General features: G+C 41.1%; 1 protein-coding gene across 1 annotated transcript in view; it reads right to left on the reverse strand.

Moving 5' to 3' along the window:
• LOC113441207 (glycerol-3-phosphate dehydrogenase 1-like protein) overlaps positions 1 to 18,524 on the reverse strand; it is a 26,290-nt gene extending 7,766 nt beyond the window's left edge. The window contains exons 1-4 of the mRNA XM_026708092.2: positions 18,404 to 18,524; positions 8,071 to 8,248; positions 4,192 to 4,332; positions 1,246 to 1,384 (exon numbers count right to left, since the gene is read on the reverse strand). Of these exons, the coding sequence (XP_026563877.1) occupies positions 1,246 to 1,384; positions 4,192 to 4,332; positions 8,071 to 8,248; positions 18,404 to 18,444 (499 nt within the window). The 5' untranslated portion in view covers positions 18,445 to 18,524. The remainder of the gene's footprint in view (positions 1 to 1,245; positions 1,385 to 4,191; positions 4,333 to 8,070; positions 8,249 to 18,403) is intronic.
• Positions 18,525 to 19,670: the final 1,146 nt, after the last annotated feature.

Here is a 19,670-nt window from a genome sequence, read left to right on the forward strand (position 1 = left end):
ATCTCAAGCTTCCTGAAAAGACTCTACAGGTAGCCCTCGATTTACAATGCTTCGTTTACTGACCATTCGAAGTTACAACAGCACTGAAAACGGGGACTTATGACCATTTTTCACACTTATGACCATTGCAGCATCCCCAAGGTCACATGATTAATATTCAGATTCTTGGCAACTGACTCATGTTTACGACAGTTACAGTGTCCTGGGGTCATGTGATCTCCTTTTGCGACCCTCTGACAAGCAATGAGGAAACCAGATTCACTTAAGGACCGTGTTACTAATTTAACAACTGCGGTGATTCACTTAACAAATGTGGTGAGAAAAGTCGTAAAATGGGGCAAAACTCACTTAAACGTCTCATTTACCAACATAAAGTTTGGGCTCAATTGCGGGTTGTAAGTGAAGGACTACCTGTATTTCGAGCAATATATGAACTTTTTTTTCTTCTAATAACAGCCCCTGTGTGGTGTCTTATGGCAGCCTTCCTGAGGGAAGCGGGGGTGGGGAGGGGAGGCATGGACATAGTTACTGAAAGTAACATAGTGAGAACATGAGGACTAGGCTTCCTGAAGGATAAACTTCCTGCATTTGCTTAAAGAAAAAAAGGAACTTCAACTTGATTGTATCTCCTAGAAGGAAATAAAAGAGACTGGCCAGTTTTTACAGGAGTTGCTGTTTGGTGGGAGAGCAAGATTAAAACTAGTTCAGTGTGCCACTGCAAATGCAGGGATGGTGAGGAAAATCTGGATCTGCAGTGTGGACTAGCTGCATCACTACAGTACACTGATTGGCTTCATAAATAAGCTATTTAGTTTGTCATTTGGCGCCTCCCATTGTTCATGAAAAATGGGTTGAATAAACTAAGATTTAAACAAACCACAGTTAATTTAAGAGTGCCAGATATTACTCAGGACCATTCGGCTATGAATTTTATCTAGTGACATTGACCAATTACTGCCTCCCAACCAGGCTGGGGGTTTATAAAGTGTAGGAAGGAACCACATCCACTACCTTGGGCTTTCTGAGCAAAAAAATCAGGGTGCAAATTTAAAAGATGAATGAGAGAATGTGAGAAATGCTGCAATAGCATACAAAGAATAAGAGGACACGAAGTCTTGGCTGCTAAAAAATCTACGACTATTATCCAAGATATGATTGGTTTTAAAAAGAAACTGGCTGACTCCATCTGCTAGTAGTGGATTTATTTCCCTAGCGTGAAAGACCAATAATTTATGAGTCAATTACCGATGGTAGTTTCACAGAACATTTCATTTGCCACTTCATTGGCAATGTTGGCACCCATGAGCACGCTCATATCTATCTTCAGTTTCTCTCGGATGATGTCGGTGATGAGTTTCAGTCCTTCAGGGCCTTCGTCTATACCCTACTTAGCAGAAAAAAAGAGGGGGTCAAAGCAAATGCAAGTTGAACTGCGCTGCAATAGATTACAGTGGTTTATGGAACCGGTTGTTTTCTCTGAAAATTGGGCCAAGGAAGACATAGGGACGACCTTTTTACCTGAGAACCAGTGCTGCAACAAACAGGATTTTTTCCCTTTCTTCCTCCATGGGAGCTGTCTGTCAGCATTTCATTTCAGTTTTATTTAAAATCATGAGAGATGACCAGTCCATTCAAGCTGTAATATCTGTGTTTCCTGGGTTCGAGGCCATAACTTCTAGTAGCAGTGCAGAAGTTGTTTGCATTGGATTATATAGAGTTAGGCTCAAGCTCAGTGATGACACAGCAAAGTCCAATTGAGGCTTATCTTTATTTGCTTATCCCCAATGAACAGAATCTTGCCAACTAAAGCCATAACCTTCAACCCTAATAGATATATCCTGAGAGGTTACAGGGTGCGGCTCCCGTGAACCTCTTCCTCCCTCCCCATCCAGTTTGGCACTGCACAGTCTCTTAAATTTGGGCTTTTCGGTGGAATGGTGGTACAGTGGTCAAAGTGCAGTACTGTAGGCAAACTCTTCCCACAACCTGGAGTTTGACTCAGTCTTCCATCCTTCCAAAGTTGGTAAAATGAATACCGATTGTTTGGGGCAATATGCAAAAAACCCAAAAAATGCTATGGGGCAGTATATAAGCGTAAATGTTTTTGCTATTTCTATATATTGCCATCTCTGTGGAAAAACTCTGCTGCCAAGACTTCCCTCCACTACTTCTCCACGTACGTACTCCATCACAAATAGTAAGGGTAGCCTAAATGAGTACCGCATGTGCAAATTGCAAACCTGATGTTAAGAAAGTCAGCTGAGCATCTCTGACATGATGGTACATTGTATTTTCTCATTCGGTTCAGTTGTTATGTTCTGATTTTCTAATGTTCATTTATTTATTCATTCAATTTCTATAAACGCCCACCTCAGTTAATGACTCTGGGGGGGCTTACAATTCCAAAAGTACAATCACAATAAAAACAATAAAGAATATTTTTACAAAATCAAAACAAAAAAACTTGCTTTTAAACACATTTTTAAAAGGCGTACAGGTAGTTCTTGACTTATGACCACAATTGAGTCCAACATTTCCATTGCTAAGCAGTTAAGTGAGTTTAGCCCCATTTTGTGAGCTTTTTTTTTTGCCATAGTTGTTAAATGAATCACTGCAGTTGTTAAGTGAATCATGCAGTCATTAAGCAAACCTGGTCCCCCCCCCCCTTGACTTTGCTTGCTGAAAGCCGGCTGGGAAGGTTACAAACGGTGATCACATGACTCCAGGACAGTACAACTGTCATAAATACATGCCAGTTGCCAAGCAACCAAATTCTGATCCCGTGACTATGGAAATGCTGGAACAGTTGTAAGTGTGAAAAATGAAGTAACTTATTTCAGTACCGTTGTAACATCACAAGGTCACTAAATGAATGGTTCTAAGTTGAGGTCTACCGGTATAACGTAAGATATACACAAAGACAGAAATGCAAAATAATGGCTCTGAATTATAGAGGAGATATTTTTACAGTCAAAGCTGTCATTGGTTGGTGGGTAACACCAGGCTGATTTTGGATGATCTGGGAAGCAAAATGAGGCTAATCTTGATGTGTCCTTGAAGGAGAAACCACGTGGGAATGCCAGGCTGTTGGCTGGACTGAGAAAATTAAAAACTACCTTGGAGGAAGATAATGCCAAATCCCTCTCTTCACACTCAATAGGAGAGCTTCTTTAACATTTTTTTAGCAGAGGCATAAATTCTTTGCACCGTGGAATATTCCATTTAGCAGCTAATTAATCCGGCCTCATATGTCAACCAATACCTCCATGGCAACATATAATCCTATGTACGCTGCTAATTTAATCATGTTTGCCTCATTATGTCTTCTGGAAGTAGGTGAAAGGTCTTCACAAAAACAGAAATTGTATATATGCACACTGGGTAAGAGTGAAAACCAGAGAAAGGAGAAGTGACCTTTGATCAAGGTCTGTGTGATCTGCTGACTGACTCACCACTCCGTTTTGTTTTTTTTAATCTTAAATTTAAACCAGCCTGGAAAAGTCACTTGAAGCCAATTGTTACTTCAATTTTGAAATACATATGAACCACTGATCTATAATTCAGTATTCAGCAAACAAACTGCTTATGAGACTGAACCGGAGTTGAGTTTTAAAATGAATAAAGGGGAATAAACATAGTTTTTAAGATTCCTATTGCAAAGTATGGTATCTTCCTTTCTTAAAAGTATTCCTCTACCATAATGCTTTTAAAAAAAAAAGGTTGTACAGAATGCCAAATTTGTACAAATCTGATTGTACAAATCTGTACAATTTTTACTAAAACAGATTAATTTCACACATGGAGTTAAAGCAGAATGTAATTTTTATGGTTTCTAGATTAGAATACTCTATGGACTTAGCCATTGTGATTTTTAAACTGTACATACTTTGGATAAACCATAAGCTCAGTTAAATGTTATTTGTTCCATAAACCATGGTTACATCAACTATGGCTTAATGCAGTATGTAAACTGAGCAATTCTTCATGCGTTTGCATCAGTTCTTAAAATGGGTATGTGTATTTATTTAACTATTTTTTAATCACTGTATACTCCAGCTTTCTCCCAGAAGTAGCATTTAAGGGGGTTAACAATAAAATAACAAAATTATACTGATATTTTAAAATGCATGTCAAATAAGGACCATTATTAAAATACCTTTCCCACTGAAAGAAGAAAACACTATTCCTTACCTTGATCAGTGAAATCCCAATTGCTCCTGCTTTTATGTGACCAGTAAGTTGCTCGCAAATTTTGGGAATAAACTGATGAGGTACGACAAATATTAAAATATCAGCTTCCTCTGCTGCTTCTACCACTTCTGGTACAGCAACCTGAGAGGAAAAAAGATTACATGTTATGTCTCACCTGTGCCAATGATGTGTGAAGTCCAAATTTCCAAATGAATATAAACAAGCAAACAAGTCCAGTAATGACAGGGTTAAATTCCTTGAGCCGGAAAAGTTCTTGGAAGTCTCACACAAGCTGTCTGCCAAGTCCGATAATAAAGCAAGAACATAAATCACAAGCTATCGCCACACACACAGAATCTTTCGAAGCTTCTCTCACAAATTAACACATTGTCCCGAACAAGTTCTCAGAGCGAACACACCCACTTTTATTCCCTGTGGGGCGTGTCAGTCCCTCATCTCAGTCTCTGATTTGTCCTTTCTTTCTACGTTGCAACTTACACTTTTGCCTGCGCCGTTGCCTCGCATCAAGCCAGCATTCCTCAGCTTGATCCTCAGTCAGAGGCTCTGATACGCTCTCCTGATTATCTGCCGACACCTGAGGCACAATCAGGGAGGAAGGTCCTGCCGAGGAGGAAAGTCCTGGGGAGGAAGGCGATTCCAAATCCTCTAACAAAGCAGGCTCAAACCTCAGAGCCACATCCTCCCCTTCCTCACCATCCAAGTCTTCATCCTCTAGCAAAGCAGGCTCAAACCTCAGAGCCAAATCCTCCTCTTCCTCATTGTCCAAGTCCTCGACCTCTGACAAAGCAGGCTCAAACCTCTGAGCCACAATAATTACAGTATTCTCCTACTGAATACTGAATGAGGAAAGCACCCCTGGAAGATGTTTACCACAACAAAACAATCAAGCACAGAGAACATAGAACAAGCCGTAAATATTTGTTTGCCCAACAGTTTGTGCAAAAGTGAAAAATGCAGGCAGCCGGAACATATGCTTGGCACAATCTAAACATCACATGTACTTTATTACGATATTTGCACATGGGTGTTTAAAAGCATGCAGTTTGTACACATAACACCAGGGGTTCCTACAGCAATTGTAATAGGTGATTCAGGTTCCTTAACAAAACAAGAGACTTGGACCACATATGGTAGTTTGAGAACATTCCATACAGAATTCTATTCCTGCCACAAAGAAGGAAGGGCTTCTCTCGCAGTTAACTCAGAGAGAAAAACTGCACAGCTTTACATTGACAATACAGGTAGTCCTCAATTTGCAACGCTTCATTTAGTGACTGCTTGAAGTTACAGCGGCACTGAAAAAAGTGACAGGGCTGTTTTTCATTGCAGCATCCCCGTGGTCACGTGATCAAGATTTGGATGCTTGGCAACTGGTTCACATTTATGGACAGTTGCAGTGCCCGGTGTCACGTGATCGATCACCTTTTGCGACCTTCTGACAAGTAAAGTCAGTGGGGAAGCGAGATTCACTTAACAACTGTGTTACTATAACTGCACTGATTCGCTTAACAACTGTCACACTGAGCAACATAAATTTTGGGCTCAATTGTGGTCATAGGTCAAAGCGCTACCAGTACAGAATTCTTTAAGGACAGGCAGATTTAAATTTCACCAAAGAAAATGGCTTGAAACACTTTGGTCTAGTGTTCTGTTATGTGCAATGCGGTCTGCAACAAAATGGGAGAAAGGAACATAGGCCTTGCCCTGGGGTGATATTACTGCACCTCTTTACAATATGAAGAACGGTTGCAAGAACTGGGTATGTCTAGTCTAACGAAAAGAAGGACTAGAGGAGAAATGATAGCAGTGCTTCGATATCTCAGGGGCTGCCACAAAGAAGAGGGGGTCAACCTATTCTCCAAAGCACCTGAAGGCAGGACAAGAAGCAATGGCTGGAAACTAGTCAAGGAGAGAAGCAACTTAGAACTCAGGAGAAATTTCCTGACAGTTAGAACAACTTGCCTCCAGAAGTTGTGAATGCTCTAACACTGGAAGTTTTTAAAAAGATGTTGGATAACCATTTATCTGAAGTGGTGTAGGGTTTCCTGCCTAGGCAGGGGGTTGGACTAAAAGACCTCCAAAGTTCCTTCCAATTCTATTATTCTATTCCTATTCCTATTCTATTCTATTATTCTATTCCTATTCTACTTTATTCTATTCCTATTCCTATTCTATTCTAGTATGTGCCTATGTCCCGATGGGGCATCATGTGTATGGCATATAAGTTATGGTGCTTTATCTTGGTTCTTTCTTCCCAGCAGAAAACAGGCCAGTTTTTTGGCCATTAATTGCCAATTCCCCAATTTGGGGTGGGGGGCAGGTTAAGTGAGTCTGGTTATGTCTTTCATTTCACTTTTGGAATTAAAAATGAAGTGGGTTTTTTTGGGGGGGGAATCGCACACTTATATCATTTCTTTTTGCAATGTTAATTTTTATAGGTACAGGTAGTCCTTGACTTATGACCACAACTGGGCCACTATTTCCACTGTTAAGCAAGGGAATTGCTACGCGAGTTGCACCTGATTTTATGATTTTTGCATGGCTGTTAAGTGAATCACTGCCCTTGTTAAGTGCGTCACACAGTCGTTCAGCAAATCCAACTTCCCCTGCTGACTTTGCTTGTTGGAAGCCAGCCAGGAAGGTCACAAATGGCAATCCTGTGACCCTGGGACAGGGCAACCATCACAAATATATGTGCCAATTGCCAAGCTCCCAATTTTTCATCATGTGACTGTGGGAATACTCAATGCTTGTGAGTGCAAAGACCAGCTATAAATCACTTTTTTCCAATGCCGCTGTAACTTCAAATGGCCAGTAAACAGGTGGCTGTAAGCAGAGAAAATATGATGGTGTTTTTGATTTTAATATGCACTGCTTAGAGCAGGGGTGTCAAATTCAAGGCCCGTGGTCCGGATCTGACCCATGGGTTGCTTAGATCTGGGCTGTGGGGCTGCCCTAGAAACAGCGAAGGACTGGCCCATGGTGCCCCTGCTAGCAAAAATGGAGCTTGGGAGAGCCACACACAGCCCTTCCCAGCTGACAGAGTGCTAGCAAAACAAACAAAAGTGACATTTGATCACAAGGCAAGGAGGCATTGGGAAATGTTTCCCCTTTTGCATTTGAGCATCCCAGAAGGGACAAGTAAGGAGAAAGGGAAAGAGGAAAGACAAAGAAAAAGATGGGAAGAGAGCAAGGAAGGAAAGAGAAGGAAAGAGGGGAAGGGAAAAGAAGGAAAGAGGGGAAAGAAGAGGAAGGATGGAAGGTAGTTAGGAAGGAAGGAAGGAAGGAAGGAAGGAAGGAAGGAAGGAAGGAAGGAAGGAAGATTGTAATGAGAGGAAAGGAAGGTTAATGGATTCCCCCCAGCCCGCCCGAGCCACCACAGGTGCCCCCAACATGAGCAATGTCGAGCTGGCCATGCGCCGTCCCCTCAAGGTCAAACACAACTCTGATGTGGCCCTCAATGAAATTGAGTTTGACAGCCCTGTCTATTGTGAAATGGGTAGCTATATACTGTAAATTGTTTAAAGTAACGAGATAAAATAACATGCTGATAAGAGATCAGATGCAGGATGCTGCAGCTGAACATACACTATGACAACAATGAATAATTAAAGTGCTATTTTATTTTATATGGCACACTCTGCTTGGAATTTTTAAAAAATTTCTGGCAATCAAGTTAAGTCAATTGGCCCCATGGACCACATCTCATCTATATCCTGTATGTTTCAATGTCACATTATGAATTTGGGAGCTGTAATTTGTTCTTGCCTAAGTTACTTATTTGTTCTACTTTCTTTGAACTTAACTGGAATATAATTTGAATCTGAAACCATTCTGGTATGTTTTGCTGTCACTTACCACATTTGGAGGTATTTTATGCCCTGGGAGATATTTCACATTTTCATGTTCTTGGTTAATGATCTCGGTGAGTTTTCGACCATTAATTAGTTCTTCAAATACCCACATCTTGACAACTGGGTCAAACTGGTTGGAGCTTTTGGTATTTTGGCCTATGATTTTTGCAATGGCAGATCCCCTTAAAAGAGAGAGAGAGAAATGTGAAATTGCAACTATTTATATGGTTCATAGAAAAAGCATACTTTCTTACAAATTAATTGACTGCATTAAATAAAAGAAAAAGTATATATATGCAACTCCAACAATAGGATGTACTTTCAAAATAGAAAAGAAAGAAAAAAGAAAGAAAAAGTAGTGTTTTCCAACTTTTTTCAGCGCATTAGAATAAACAAAAGTTACAATCTCAACCTTTTTCTTTACACTTCTAAATATCCCAAGCATCTCAGGAAGGAAGGAAGGAAGGAGGGGAAGGAGGGAGGGAGGGAGGGAGGGAGGGAGGAAGGAAGGAAGGAAGGAAGGAAGGAAGGAAGGCTGGCTTAGAAATTACCCTTGGAATGTTTGAATTTCAATTTTGCATTGAGCAGGTTTTGCATTCTATGATCTTAATTGCTCCCTCTAGCTTTAGGATTCTAAGAAACCTTATTGTTACTCAGTTTTTATGAATGTAGAGTCACTTTGCATAATGAGATGGGCAGCATAGCAATTTAATAATTAAATAAATAAAGAATTATGAAGGTGACCCAAGCTTCTATTCATTAACGTTTTCTATAAAGCATCTATACTATAGACGAGAGGTCTCCAACCCCCAGTCTGTGGACCAGCACTGGGCTGCGGCATGCCAGTAACCAGGCTGTGCAAATAAACAAAATGCCATCTGCAGGATGCAGACAGCACACAAAATCATACCCCGTCTGGTCCATGGAAAAACAGGTCCTTGGTGCCCAAAAGATTGCGGGGGGGCACTGCTCTAGACTATTAACTCTGTTTTTCCAGTTTTCTAATTCTAATGCTAATTTTCCATTGCGAATAGAACAGAATAGAACAGAACGGAACGGAACGGAACAGAACAGAACAGAACAGAATTCTTTATTGGCCAAGTGTGGTTGGACACACAAGGAATTTGTCTTGGTGCAAATACTCTCAGTGTACATAAAAGAAGAGATACATTCATCAAGAATCATAACGTAGAAACAATTAATGATAGTCATAGGGTACAATAAGCAATCAAATCATTCTAGGAAACAGTCAATATAGATCGTAAGGATACAAGCGACAAAGTTACAGTCATACAGTCACAAGTGGGAGGGGATGGGTGATAAGGAGCAATGAGAAGATTAACAGTAATAGTAGTGCAGACTTTGTAATAGTTGGACAGTGTTGAGGGAATTATTTGTTTAGCAGAATGATGGCTTTCGGGGGAAAAACTGTCCTTGTGTCTAGTTGTTCTGGTGTGCAGTGCTGCTCATGGCTGCTGTACTATAGTAGATCATACCAAGAATCACTTTGAGCCAAGCTCAATTGGAAGGAGATTTTGCATGATTTAGTCAATAACTTTCAGGTGAACTAATATTCACATGCTTTACAGGTGCATATGTTAAAGAAGGAATAAAACAATACCAACTGATGGAATTGCTATATGAAGCTTAACAAATTTACCAAGAAAACTATCACAAAAAAATGAGAAGAATAATTGCTGTTATAGAAAGCTAATATTGTACACATTTCACGTGTCTTTAAAGCTGGGTTTTTTGGGGGGGACTCATAAAAGTTTATTTCAGAAAATGTAGATAATGGTGTATTTTATGTGGTTAATACTTTAAGGGGGCAAAGCAGATAGGAAGAATTCAGGACATATACTGCAAAGCTCAGCTAAGGAAAGGCAAATTTATCAGAGTTAGATCTCTTTCTTTTGTCTCTCTGCCAGATTGAGCAATGTAACCAGATTTTGCTTCATAAATGATGAAAGGTGTGAACAGTTCATTTAATATTTGTTAATTAGTTGTAACCTACCAATTGAACTTTGTAATATATATGATAACTTTATCTATTAAAACAAGGCGGACAACTCTATTGAACTGAGAAGGACCAAATCCAAGGTCATGCCTCACCTTCTGATCTAGAGAACATTGAGGAGGAGGACTTATCAAATGAATGATATCACTCCCTACTTTGAAACAGAGATGTTCTAAACCAGAGGTCTCCAACCTTGGCAACTTTAAGACTTGTGGATTTCAACGCAGTGGTGGGATTCAAATTGTTTTACTACCGGTTCTGTGGGCATGGCTTGGTGGGTGTGGAAGGGGAAGGATACTATAAAATCTCTAGTCAGAGGTGGTATTTGCTGGTTCTCTGAACTACTCAAAATTTCCGCTACCGGTTCTCCAGAACTGCTCAGAACCTGCTGAATACCATCTCTGCTTCAACTCCCAGAATTCCTCAGCCAGCTTTGCTGTAGAATCTGAATTCCATTATAAAGATTTAATATTGAGGATGCAGCCCCTAATCTTCCAGTCTAATCTATCTTATTGTTGGACTATCTGGCCTCCGGGTTTACAAGAGAGGTTGTCTCCATTCCTCAAAATTCTTGTCCTTTTTCAAGACCAGGGGTTTCGTATGACGAGGACTATTTGTGTATCCTACAATACAATTGTATGGAATCCTTGCTATGCCTCTTTCTTGACCTGTCTCAAAGGGTTGACCCATTTATTTTTTTAACGTTAAAAAACAACAACAAAAGTCCCAGCTAAAATGCCAAATGCACCCACCAACCCAAAAAGGATTGAGGACTTCTGTTTGAGTCTTTCCCTGACCTTAGAAACCAGCCTGAATTTTAGGTTGCCTGATGAACTTGAATTCTTTAGGCTGACTTTGCAGCGGACATAAAAGAAACATAAAATTTGTTCTCTTCAACCAATCAATAGCCATAAGTCATAGAACTCTCCACATTCAAAAGGTAGCAGAGCATCTTCAGTTAACTGGATTTTGGAAAAAACCCTATGATTTGTGCTTATTAGCATTATAATCTGGCGATAAAATGTTCAGGCCATTTATACCTTCGGGGCTGAGAACCAGATTATCTTTACATTCATTTCTTGGAATGTCTTAACTGAGCCATGGAAGAACCTCGAGTAACAGTCAGGCAAATATTTGGCTGGTGCATTATGTCATCAGAAGCATGTACCAAAGGGGTAACGTTTGAATTGCAATAATGCAACCCCAGCGTTGTCACTTTGATTACAGGTTCCAATCTGCAAATGCTGTTGCCAAGCAAATTACTGTAGAAGAAATGCCATGTAAGCTACTTTTTTCTCCTGGAGAAAATATAAGGCATAGCTCTAATAAATAACAGCTTGAAACAGAAATGGGGAAGGATTTTCAACTTTGGGATTTTAAACATATCCTTTGAGGGTCCCTCCCCCCCATCCCCCAGACATCCAAAGTAGATCTTTTTTTTAAAAAAAAAATGCAGTTTTAGAATCAAGCTTCCATCTGGATTAAGATTTAATAGAGGTAACTTCTTAAAATATTTTTTTTCTTTATACCACTTTTGATGCAATGCTTTAATATTTATTTGTCTGCTAGCACAGGAAGAACTGCTTGGAAAAATGTGAGGGATTAAATCAAGAAGTAGAGGAAGCCACAGCAGAAACCTTCTTTTGATTTCATTGAGTGTATTTAAATACATTGAATTAATTATACTTAATATTGTGGTGTTTTTAAGCATCTCCGACTTTATTGCAAATCCTTGATTTAGGGACAACTCCTGGAGGGATCCTGTGGCATCTCAAGGACTATCAAGGATGACAATCCTGAAAGTTTCCATCATTAAAATTATGTGAATCTAAGAGCCCCCCCCCCACACACACCTTCCCACTAGGTTTCTGTGAAAAGGAAGATGGGTTGCTTTAATTAATATAAGGGGGTGCAAAGTTTGCAGAACATCTGAAGAGCTTCTTGGGAGTTATTCTCAAAGCATTCAAAGGCCAGGAATTTAACACTTCTCTCATCTATATGTTCCTTGTACATTCTGTTTCTCATCAGCACATTCTTATAACTAGACACTGATGCCAACAGAAACTTGGCAAGGAAATAACTTTCCCCCTCTTATTTTTTTCCCCTCTTCAAATTGACACCCATCACTGCTTTACATATATGTGGCTTTAGATACTCAGTGCTGATTTAACTGGATAAGTCTAATCCCATTAAGTTTCAAGTTGTCCTCCTCTGAGAAGAAACATCTATACATATGACAATAATGAAAAGGCAATCCAGGAATCGGGAATTCTGGAGCATAGTAATTGGGGATTAGTAATTTTGTAATTTTGCACTGGTTGCAAAACCAGTGAAGGTGGGGAAAAGCATCTTATAGATGGATACTTTTCAGTGTTAGACTGAATTTCCCCAACTTGCACAATGATAACAGAGGAGGAATTAATGAAGTAAGAAATGGATCTCTCCAAAAATTTGCCCAATTTCTTTTTTATATTTTAACTCATTGTATGCACCCCATGGAAAAATGACCCTGAATTTCAGGCAACCAGCTCCAATGATTATCAGAGAGAAAGAAAGAAAAAAATGATTATTGATTATTGCATTCCTCGCTATTCTAAGACAATTCCCCTATTTAAAAATAAATCATTTAGGGAACAAACTAGTTTTTCCTTCAGTTAAATTTAGTATATTTCTTGATTAAGAGGTATCTTGCCATGGGTGTCCACAGTGCATTGTCAAAAAAAAATCAAGATGGCAGCCACAGTATCTCTGAGGAATTCTGGGCAATGCGCATAAAAACAGGTTAAGATTTGATTGTACTGTTATGGCTGCCATCTTGTCTTTTCTGACCATATTTGAAGAGACCTCTCTATCCAGTTAGTTCATAACATATTTCTAACTTTTGGCTTCCAAAAGTTAATCTCCTGATCTAGTACTTTCCAATAGCAGTAACTATTTCTCAACAAAGGCTGTTATGTCTCAAGTGAAACTGGGCAAAAGGGTTAGCGAGATTCAAGGATTTCTTACCCAAGCATATTTGTAGTGTCATTATCAAAGCTCTATCACTTGCAATAGGTAAAATTTGTAACCTTTTCTTCAAGAAATTCAGGATTTCTTTTGTGAGGGAGAAACAGCTTTCAAATGAAGCAACATAATTTTCATTGTGTTGTTATTACAATACAGGTAATCCTCAGATTACAACAGTTCATTTAGTGACTGTTCGAAGTTCACATCACTGAAAAAAGTGACGTGTGACCATTTTTCTCACTTATTGCAGCATCCCCATGGTCACGTGATCAGAATTTGGATGCTTGCCATTGGTTCATATCTATGGCAGTTGCAGTGTCCCCGGGTCATGTGACCCCCTTTGGAGGCATTATGAGAAGCAAAGTCAATGGGGAAGCTGGATTCACTTAACAACCATGTCACTAATTTAACAATTGCAGCGTCGCTTAACAACTGTGGCAAGAAAAACTGTAAAAAAAAGGAGCAAAGTTCACTTAACAACTCTCACTTAGGTTCAATTGTGGCCGTAAATCAAGGACTACCTGTAATCATTTGTTTCTTATTATTCCTTTTGGCATTCAAAAACCAAAGGGAACTCTCTTATCCCTGGTTGATCAGGATAACAAGGTTGATACATGTAACCTCAAACCACTTTCATACAAAAAGATTGTTGGTCAAAGTCTCCCAGAAATGGAGGGCGTGTGACCTTACAAATGCTGATAGGGCTCACGGGGTGAGCTCCATGGGATCATGTCCTTCTGGGTAAGGGAGATAGAAGGACACCGAGTTTCTGGAATTGAGGGAGACAAACTAAACTTCAAGCGCCGTGCATCTATTTATTATGTCTTGTCCTCAGAACCATATCTCTGAAACCAACGAAATTGTTAAGAGTGCATAGCTGAGTAATCTTTTCAAAAAGAGATTGGTGGGGTGGGGAGAAGCCTCTCTTGCGCAAGGAGACCTGGCACGTGTTTCTCAATAGCTGCTTTCTTGCTAAAGAGGTACAATATGCAGAGTTCATGATCTTTATACTAGATTAGCTATTTCATATTCAGAAACAGCTGCTGGTTGGATCTGGTAGTTCTGCCAATAATGTAATCCTTAGGCAAAGTATAAATATTAGCTATTAACTAATTCATTACCAGAGATTATGAATTATCTAGATACCAGTCAGGCCTGATGCAACTCATAAAATACCCACTTTGCTGTATATGATTAATATCAGCCTGAGTTGACCCATTATAGGATCAACTGAAGGTTTTGGACTGTAATCTACTATGCTTGTTTCCATGGTAGTAATGACTTCTCAGTTGAGACCAGGGGTATCAAACTCCCGTCATCACAGCAGTGTCACATGAGATATCGGGACTTTTCCCCTCTTTACTAATCCGGGCGGGCACGGGGCCAGCACATGGGCCACAGGCTGTGCGTTTGACACCCCTGGTTTAGACTAAAGAAAAGTGACCGGCCCAAAATCATCAAGCTAGTTTCCATGCTTTTGTAAAACTAGAATCAGGATGACCCAACTTTATCATGGCACTGCCTTGGTTCTTAAGCTCTTACATATTACTGGAAAAGATCAGATTGTTCCCTAAAAACAAGGTAATAAAAACCACAGAGTTCCACATGCTAATTCAAGCCAAGCCACCATTTTGTGCCTGGAAATTTCAATTTGAAAAAATCTTTTAACATTTTTTGAGGGAGTAGCTGATGGTGCAGAGCAGTGATACCTGAGCATGCAAAGAAGAACCTTTAGTACTTTACCAAATTTGGAGGGTTTGGGAGTTTTATTAAAATAGCTTAAGATTATTAGAAATCTAAGGGACTTATGCTTCTTCTTCTTCTTTTTTAAAAAAGCAAAAATTGTGTACCAAAATAATTCAATGATTTTTGCTGACTGAAAAAGGCTAAAGGCTATGTGAATCTCTGGCCACAGACCACTCAATGCTGTGCTTAAATGCATAGACACATTTTTAGAAGTAAATTCCAGAATTTAGTTTTAGTAAATGACGGCACCCGATTGGGTGATATATGGGCTTGGAAGCTAAGCATAGCTGGACCTGGCCAATACTTGGAGACTGTGAGAAATTGCATCGTTGTGTTAAATGAAGTTGTTCAACTCAAGGGAGGACTCATCTTTGCCTTCCTGGAACCTAATCATTTCTACAACTCTGGTGATCGTGCAAAGGTCATCAGTAGCTCTCTTCATCGTAATTGATGACCTCAATGATAAGCAGTGTGTTTCTGTCATTCAGGAAACTTTTCAATTTTTTCTAAAATTGGGTCTTGTCTGCTATACCAAGGGCTTGCTAGAGCCCACATCTAACTTTTCAAAAAAACAAACAATAGATTATAAAATTTTAAATTAGGATTTTTGTTTTAAAATTTTGTTTGGGCTTTTTCTTTTCTTTGTTTTGCAGAGTGGGTACGTTTATCTAGTACACCTTGCTCTTGATTGAAAATTTCCTTTCTGTTTGGATCAGTGGTCGCCAACCAGTGGGCCGTGGACCACCGGTGGTCTGTGAGAAAATTTGGTGGTCCGCAGAGAAATGTCCCCTCCCAAAGCAATTAATCTAGCTGCATGAAAACACAAGGTTGTGCTGCCCACATGGCCTGTCCACCCGCTGGCCCCCACCCTTCGGCCAAGCGCAAACCTTACCTTGAGTAGAGCCACGTGAGCTGGAACTGGGAGGTAAGACCAACGGTGGGGGAGGGAACTCCGCTGAGGGGTGGCTTGTTGACATTGGTGGGAAAGTCAGTCCCATATTCTGGGATGACCAAAGGGCTACTCTTGTGACTACTGCAGCTCTGGAATATGGGGCCGACTTTCCCACCAATGTCAGCAAGCCACCATCAGTCAAAATTAATATTTGTGGTCCGCGGGATTTAAAATTATGAGTTTAGTGGTCCCTGAGGTCCAAAAGGTTGGTGACCCTTGGTTTGGATGACTGCAAGGTCAGCTTTAGAGGTTAGCCCTCTCACTGATGGCCTCTTCAGTTTGTACACCCCGAAATCTGCTTCAGAGAAAAAAGACTCAAAGAAGAAAGAAGGAAGCTTTGTGATTGGTATCAATATTGAAGCTGGGAGGACATGGAACAAGTAAACTGGAAGAAACTGGAACACATAATCATCAGATCAAGAAATTCTACCAGCTGCTGGGCAAAAGCCTTCAGGCACCCGTAATGCATACAGTTACATTATTTTCTTCAAGATTGAATAATTATTCAAGCAAAACAACACTTCTTTCAGAATGTGGATTTCTGGGAGAATGGCCAAATTGGATGTCTGGTTAACAAAGCTGTTTTGTTGTAAAATAGAAATGTAAAGCTTTATGTCAACTGAAAGATGATTAACAGAGACTTCATGAAAAGAGCAGGGTGGGGTAAAATGAAGAGAAAGATGGATTTGATCAGTGTAAACATTATTAGAGTTTCAGCTTGTAAGTCAGGTATTATCATCTGAAAATATGTAATAAGTGTCAACCCATGGGGGTTTGCTGCCTGGAACAAAAAAAAGTTTATAATCAAGTTATTTTGGGACCTGGAATTGAAAGAGCCAACAAGCAGATATCAGAGAAAGTTGCTTCACTCTGTCTAATGTTAGAACTTCTCTATTATTTTTCTGTTAAGATGCATATTTCAAAAACTTGCTTTAAGCTGACTTCCAGAATTAACCAGTAAGGTTACAAATAAATAAATGATATAAATTGTGGCTGCAATAATCCACTTAGCCCCTTCCAAAACCAATCAACCATATCTCTCCTAATCCCTTTTTGAAGTATAGGTATACTTCTGGATTCAGAAGCTAAGAAAGCTTGGGCCTGGTTAATATTTAGATAGGAGACTTATATAGGGGATACTAGTAAGCTCTATTATTTTCTTCTTATTTTATTCTATCCCTGCCTGTACTTTTTTTTTAAATTGTAAATTAAATTGTAAATTTTCAGTTGCTTGGATTCCCCCCCTGCCCCCGTATCTCTAGATAAATAGCATTGTTAATCCAAAACAGAACCAATGTCTCCCTGTCGCATATAAATCATCTGGAGTGACTGGTCAACTGACTTTTACAAGAGATATTTTATCAAAATGTTGTCATGACAAGACAGTTAAGATTGCATTGCACTTCTCTCTGGGGTTCTCTTCAGACTCTTTAAGAATATATTCGATATCTCATCTGGTACACAATTCCAATCCTTGTAAACACCTTGAGAGGAATTTTAATGTCCATCTCTATATAGTGTCTTTATGTACCATTGTCATATATATCATTAAACTGAATTTCCAGTTCATTGTAATCTTGTGTCAAATACTTGTTTTTCAGTTTCATTCAACTCATGTTATAAAGAAATGAGGGAGGTTCTTGAAGTTTTGGAAGGAAAGGTGCACAATATTATATATTTTAATGAAATATTCTGAATTAAAAAAAAAAAAAAAACCATGATCATCAGCAGGCTCCAAAGAACATTTATTTCTTGAGTGCCTGGTTTTGTAGAATAGTGGATAAAGGGCACTCAAAGAATAATTTAACAAGCAGAAGTCCGGGCATATCTTAAAAACCAACTCACATGCAGCAGCACAAGCTTTCAGGAATCTCAGTGTGAGTGCAAAAAATGCGTGAATCCCCAAAATAATTTTGTGGTTACAATGTCTAAGTTAGCTAGTACCACAACACCCTGTACTTCCTACATTTCATTTCCCCATCTGTCTGGTATTTCCTCCCCAATGGAGAGATGCCATCTTGTCCAGGAAAGCAGAGGCCTTAATAAATGTGTTAGTTCTTAAGATGCCACAAAACATGGATGGTTTTACTGCCACAGACACCCCCCACCTCCCGTTGGAGCCTGCAGGAGGCCGCCCAAACATTATTCGGTGTTCCTACGTGGTAACGGAACGCGTAACTGGGATGTGTGTGGCGGGGAGGGATTGTGTGAAAGGTGTCGCTATTTTCTCAGGTGTGTAATGACCCTCGGGTAGACCGGCGCTGCCTCTGAAGAGTGAGCGATCTGACCAAGAACTGGCCGCCTATAAAACTCGCGACTCCCCCTCTTTTTTAAAAACAAAACAAAACAATGCAATCCTCGTTTCGCCCCGATCGCCTGACAGGGGACGCTGGGATCTCGCTCTTCGCTAAAAGAGACCAGAGGCGATCCTTTTCCTCCGTGTCGTGTCTCCGCCCCCCCCAAGCCCCAGCCCCACCCCGAAAAACCTCAGGCTGAGCTCCCGGGAAGTGGCAGAAACAGGGGAAGAGGGGGGTCTCTCAACAGGTCTGTTACCCCCACGCCGGCTCTCCCAGCCCCCCACCCCCACCCCATCCCAGCGGCGTCCGTAATCCTTACCAGTTGCCGGATCCGATGATGCAGACCTTCAAAGGAGGCATGGTGTCGGCGGTGGCTGATGGTCCGTGGTTGGGATCTCTCGGAGAGCCGCGGCTGCCCCCGGCTCACTCGGCGTCGAGTCGTGCGCTCCTCGGCTCAGAGCGCTTTGACGGCGGCTGTGACACCCGCCCACCTGGAAGCCGCGCCCGCTGTTTCGTCCCGTAGGTCCAGCCCGCCGGGGAGGGAAAGCGGCCCTGCGGACCAACGAGAGAAGAGCCGGATCAGAGCGAGCCCGCCCGCCCGGCGACTGAGGCCCGGAGAGAAAGGCGGGCTCGATCCTTGCTGGTTGCCCGTGTGGATGCGTCGTTGGAGCTAAGCGTCCCCAAGGGTGGAGGGGGAAAGGAGAAGCCGAGAGGGAAAGGATCAAGAACATAACGGGAAGAGTGGGGGCGGGGGGGGGCGAGGATATGAAACGCGAAAGGGCTCCTTGTGCCGCCTTTTGAGTGTTGTGCCTGCTGAGGAGAAATGGCAAGAAGGTAGCAAGCCTGTGTGGCCAGGATGTGGCCAGGAATCCAAGGGGTCTCTTCCCGTTAGGGATATGGGGGTATTTTGGGGGGTGGGAGAGACTCTCATTGCATCAAGAGAGCGGCAGAGTTAAGGCGCCGCTAGGTAGAATAAGGTAGAATAATAGGCGCGCACGCACACACACTCTCTCTCTCTTTCTCACTCGGACACACGCAGACACTGGCAAGAGCACACCCTCCTCTTGGGGCTGTGTTTGCTCCCTGCCGAGAGTAACGGGGCACCCAATGGTTGCACACGTCCCAACTTTGTCCAGTGCAAGAATTGGCGTTTCCCACTCGTGCCCGTGGCTGCGAAAGGAGCGAGAAGCAGATGGTGGTGGGGGTGGACTGCTTGGGATTCTTCGCGCCTTTCGTGGTTTACTTAATTAGCCCTAGATTCCACGAAGGTTGGCCTTTGCCGCCAGAAGTCCCTGGGTCTAACTTGGGATGGTGCAGTTATTTACATTCGGAGGAGTGGAGTTCACTTTATCTAGATTAGGGGTGTCCAACCTTGGCAACTTTAAGACTTGTGGACTTCAACTCCCAGAATTCCTCAGCAAGTTTTGCTGGCTGAGGAATTCTGGGAGTTGAAGTCCACAAGTCTTAAAGTTGCCAAGGTTGGACACCCCTGATCTAGACAATCCTGCTGCGGAAGAATGTTTAATAATATTTTTTATTGCAGTTTGTTTATTTTAATAGCAAATGTTTGTTCCAAAGGATATTGA

This window comes from Pseudonaja textilis, chromosome 1, assembly GCF_049901715.1.
Source record: "Pseudonaja textilis isolate UNSWEBS1 chromosome 1, rPseTex1.2, whole genome shotgun sequence".
Taxonomy (NCBI): domain Eukaryota; kingdom Metazoa; phylum Chordata; class Lepidosauria; order Squamata; family Elapidae; genus Pseudonaja; species Pseudonaja textilis.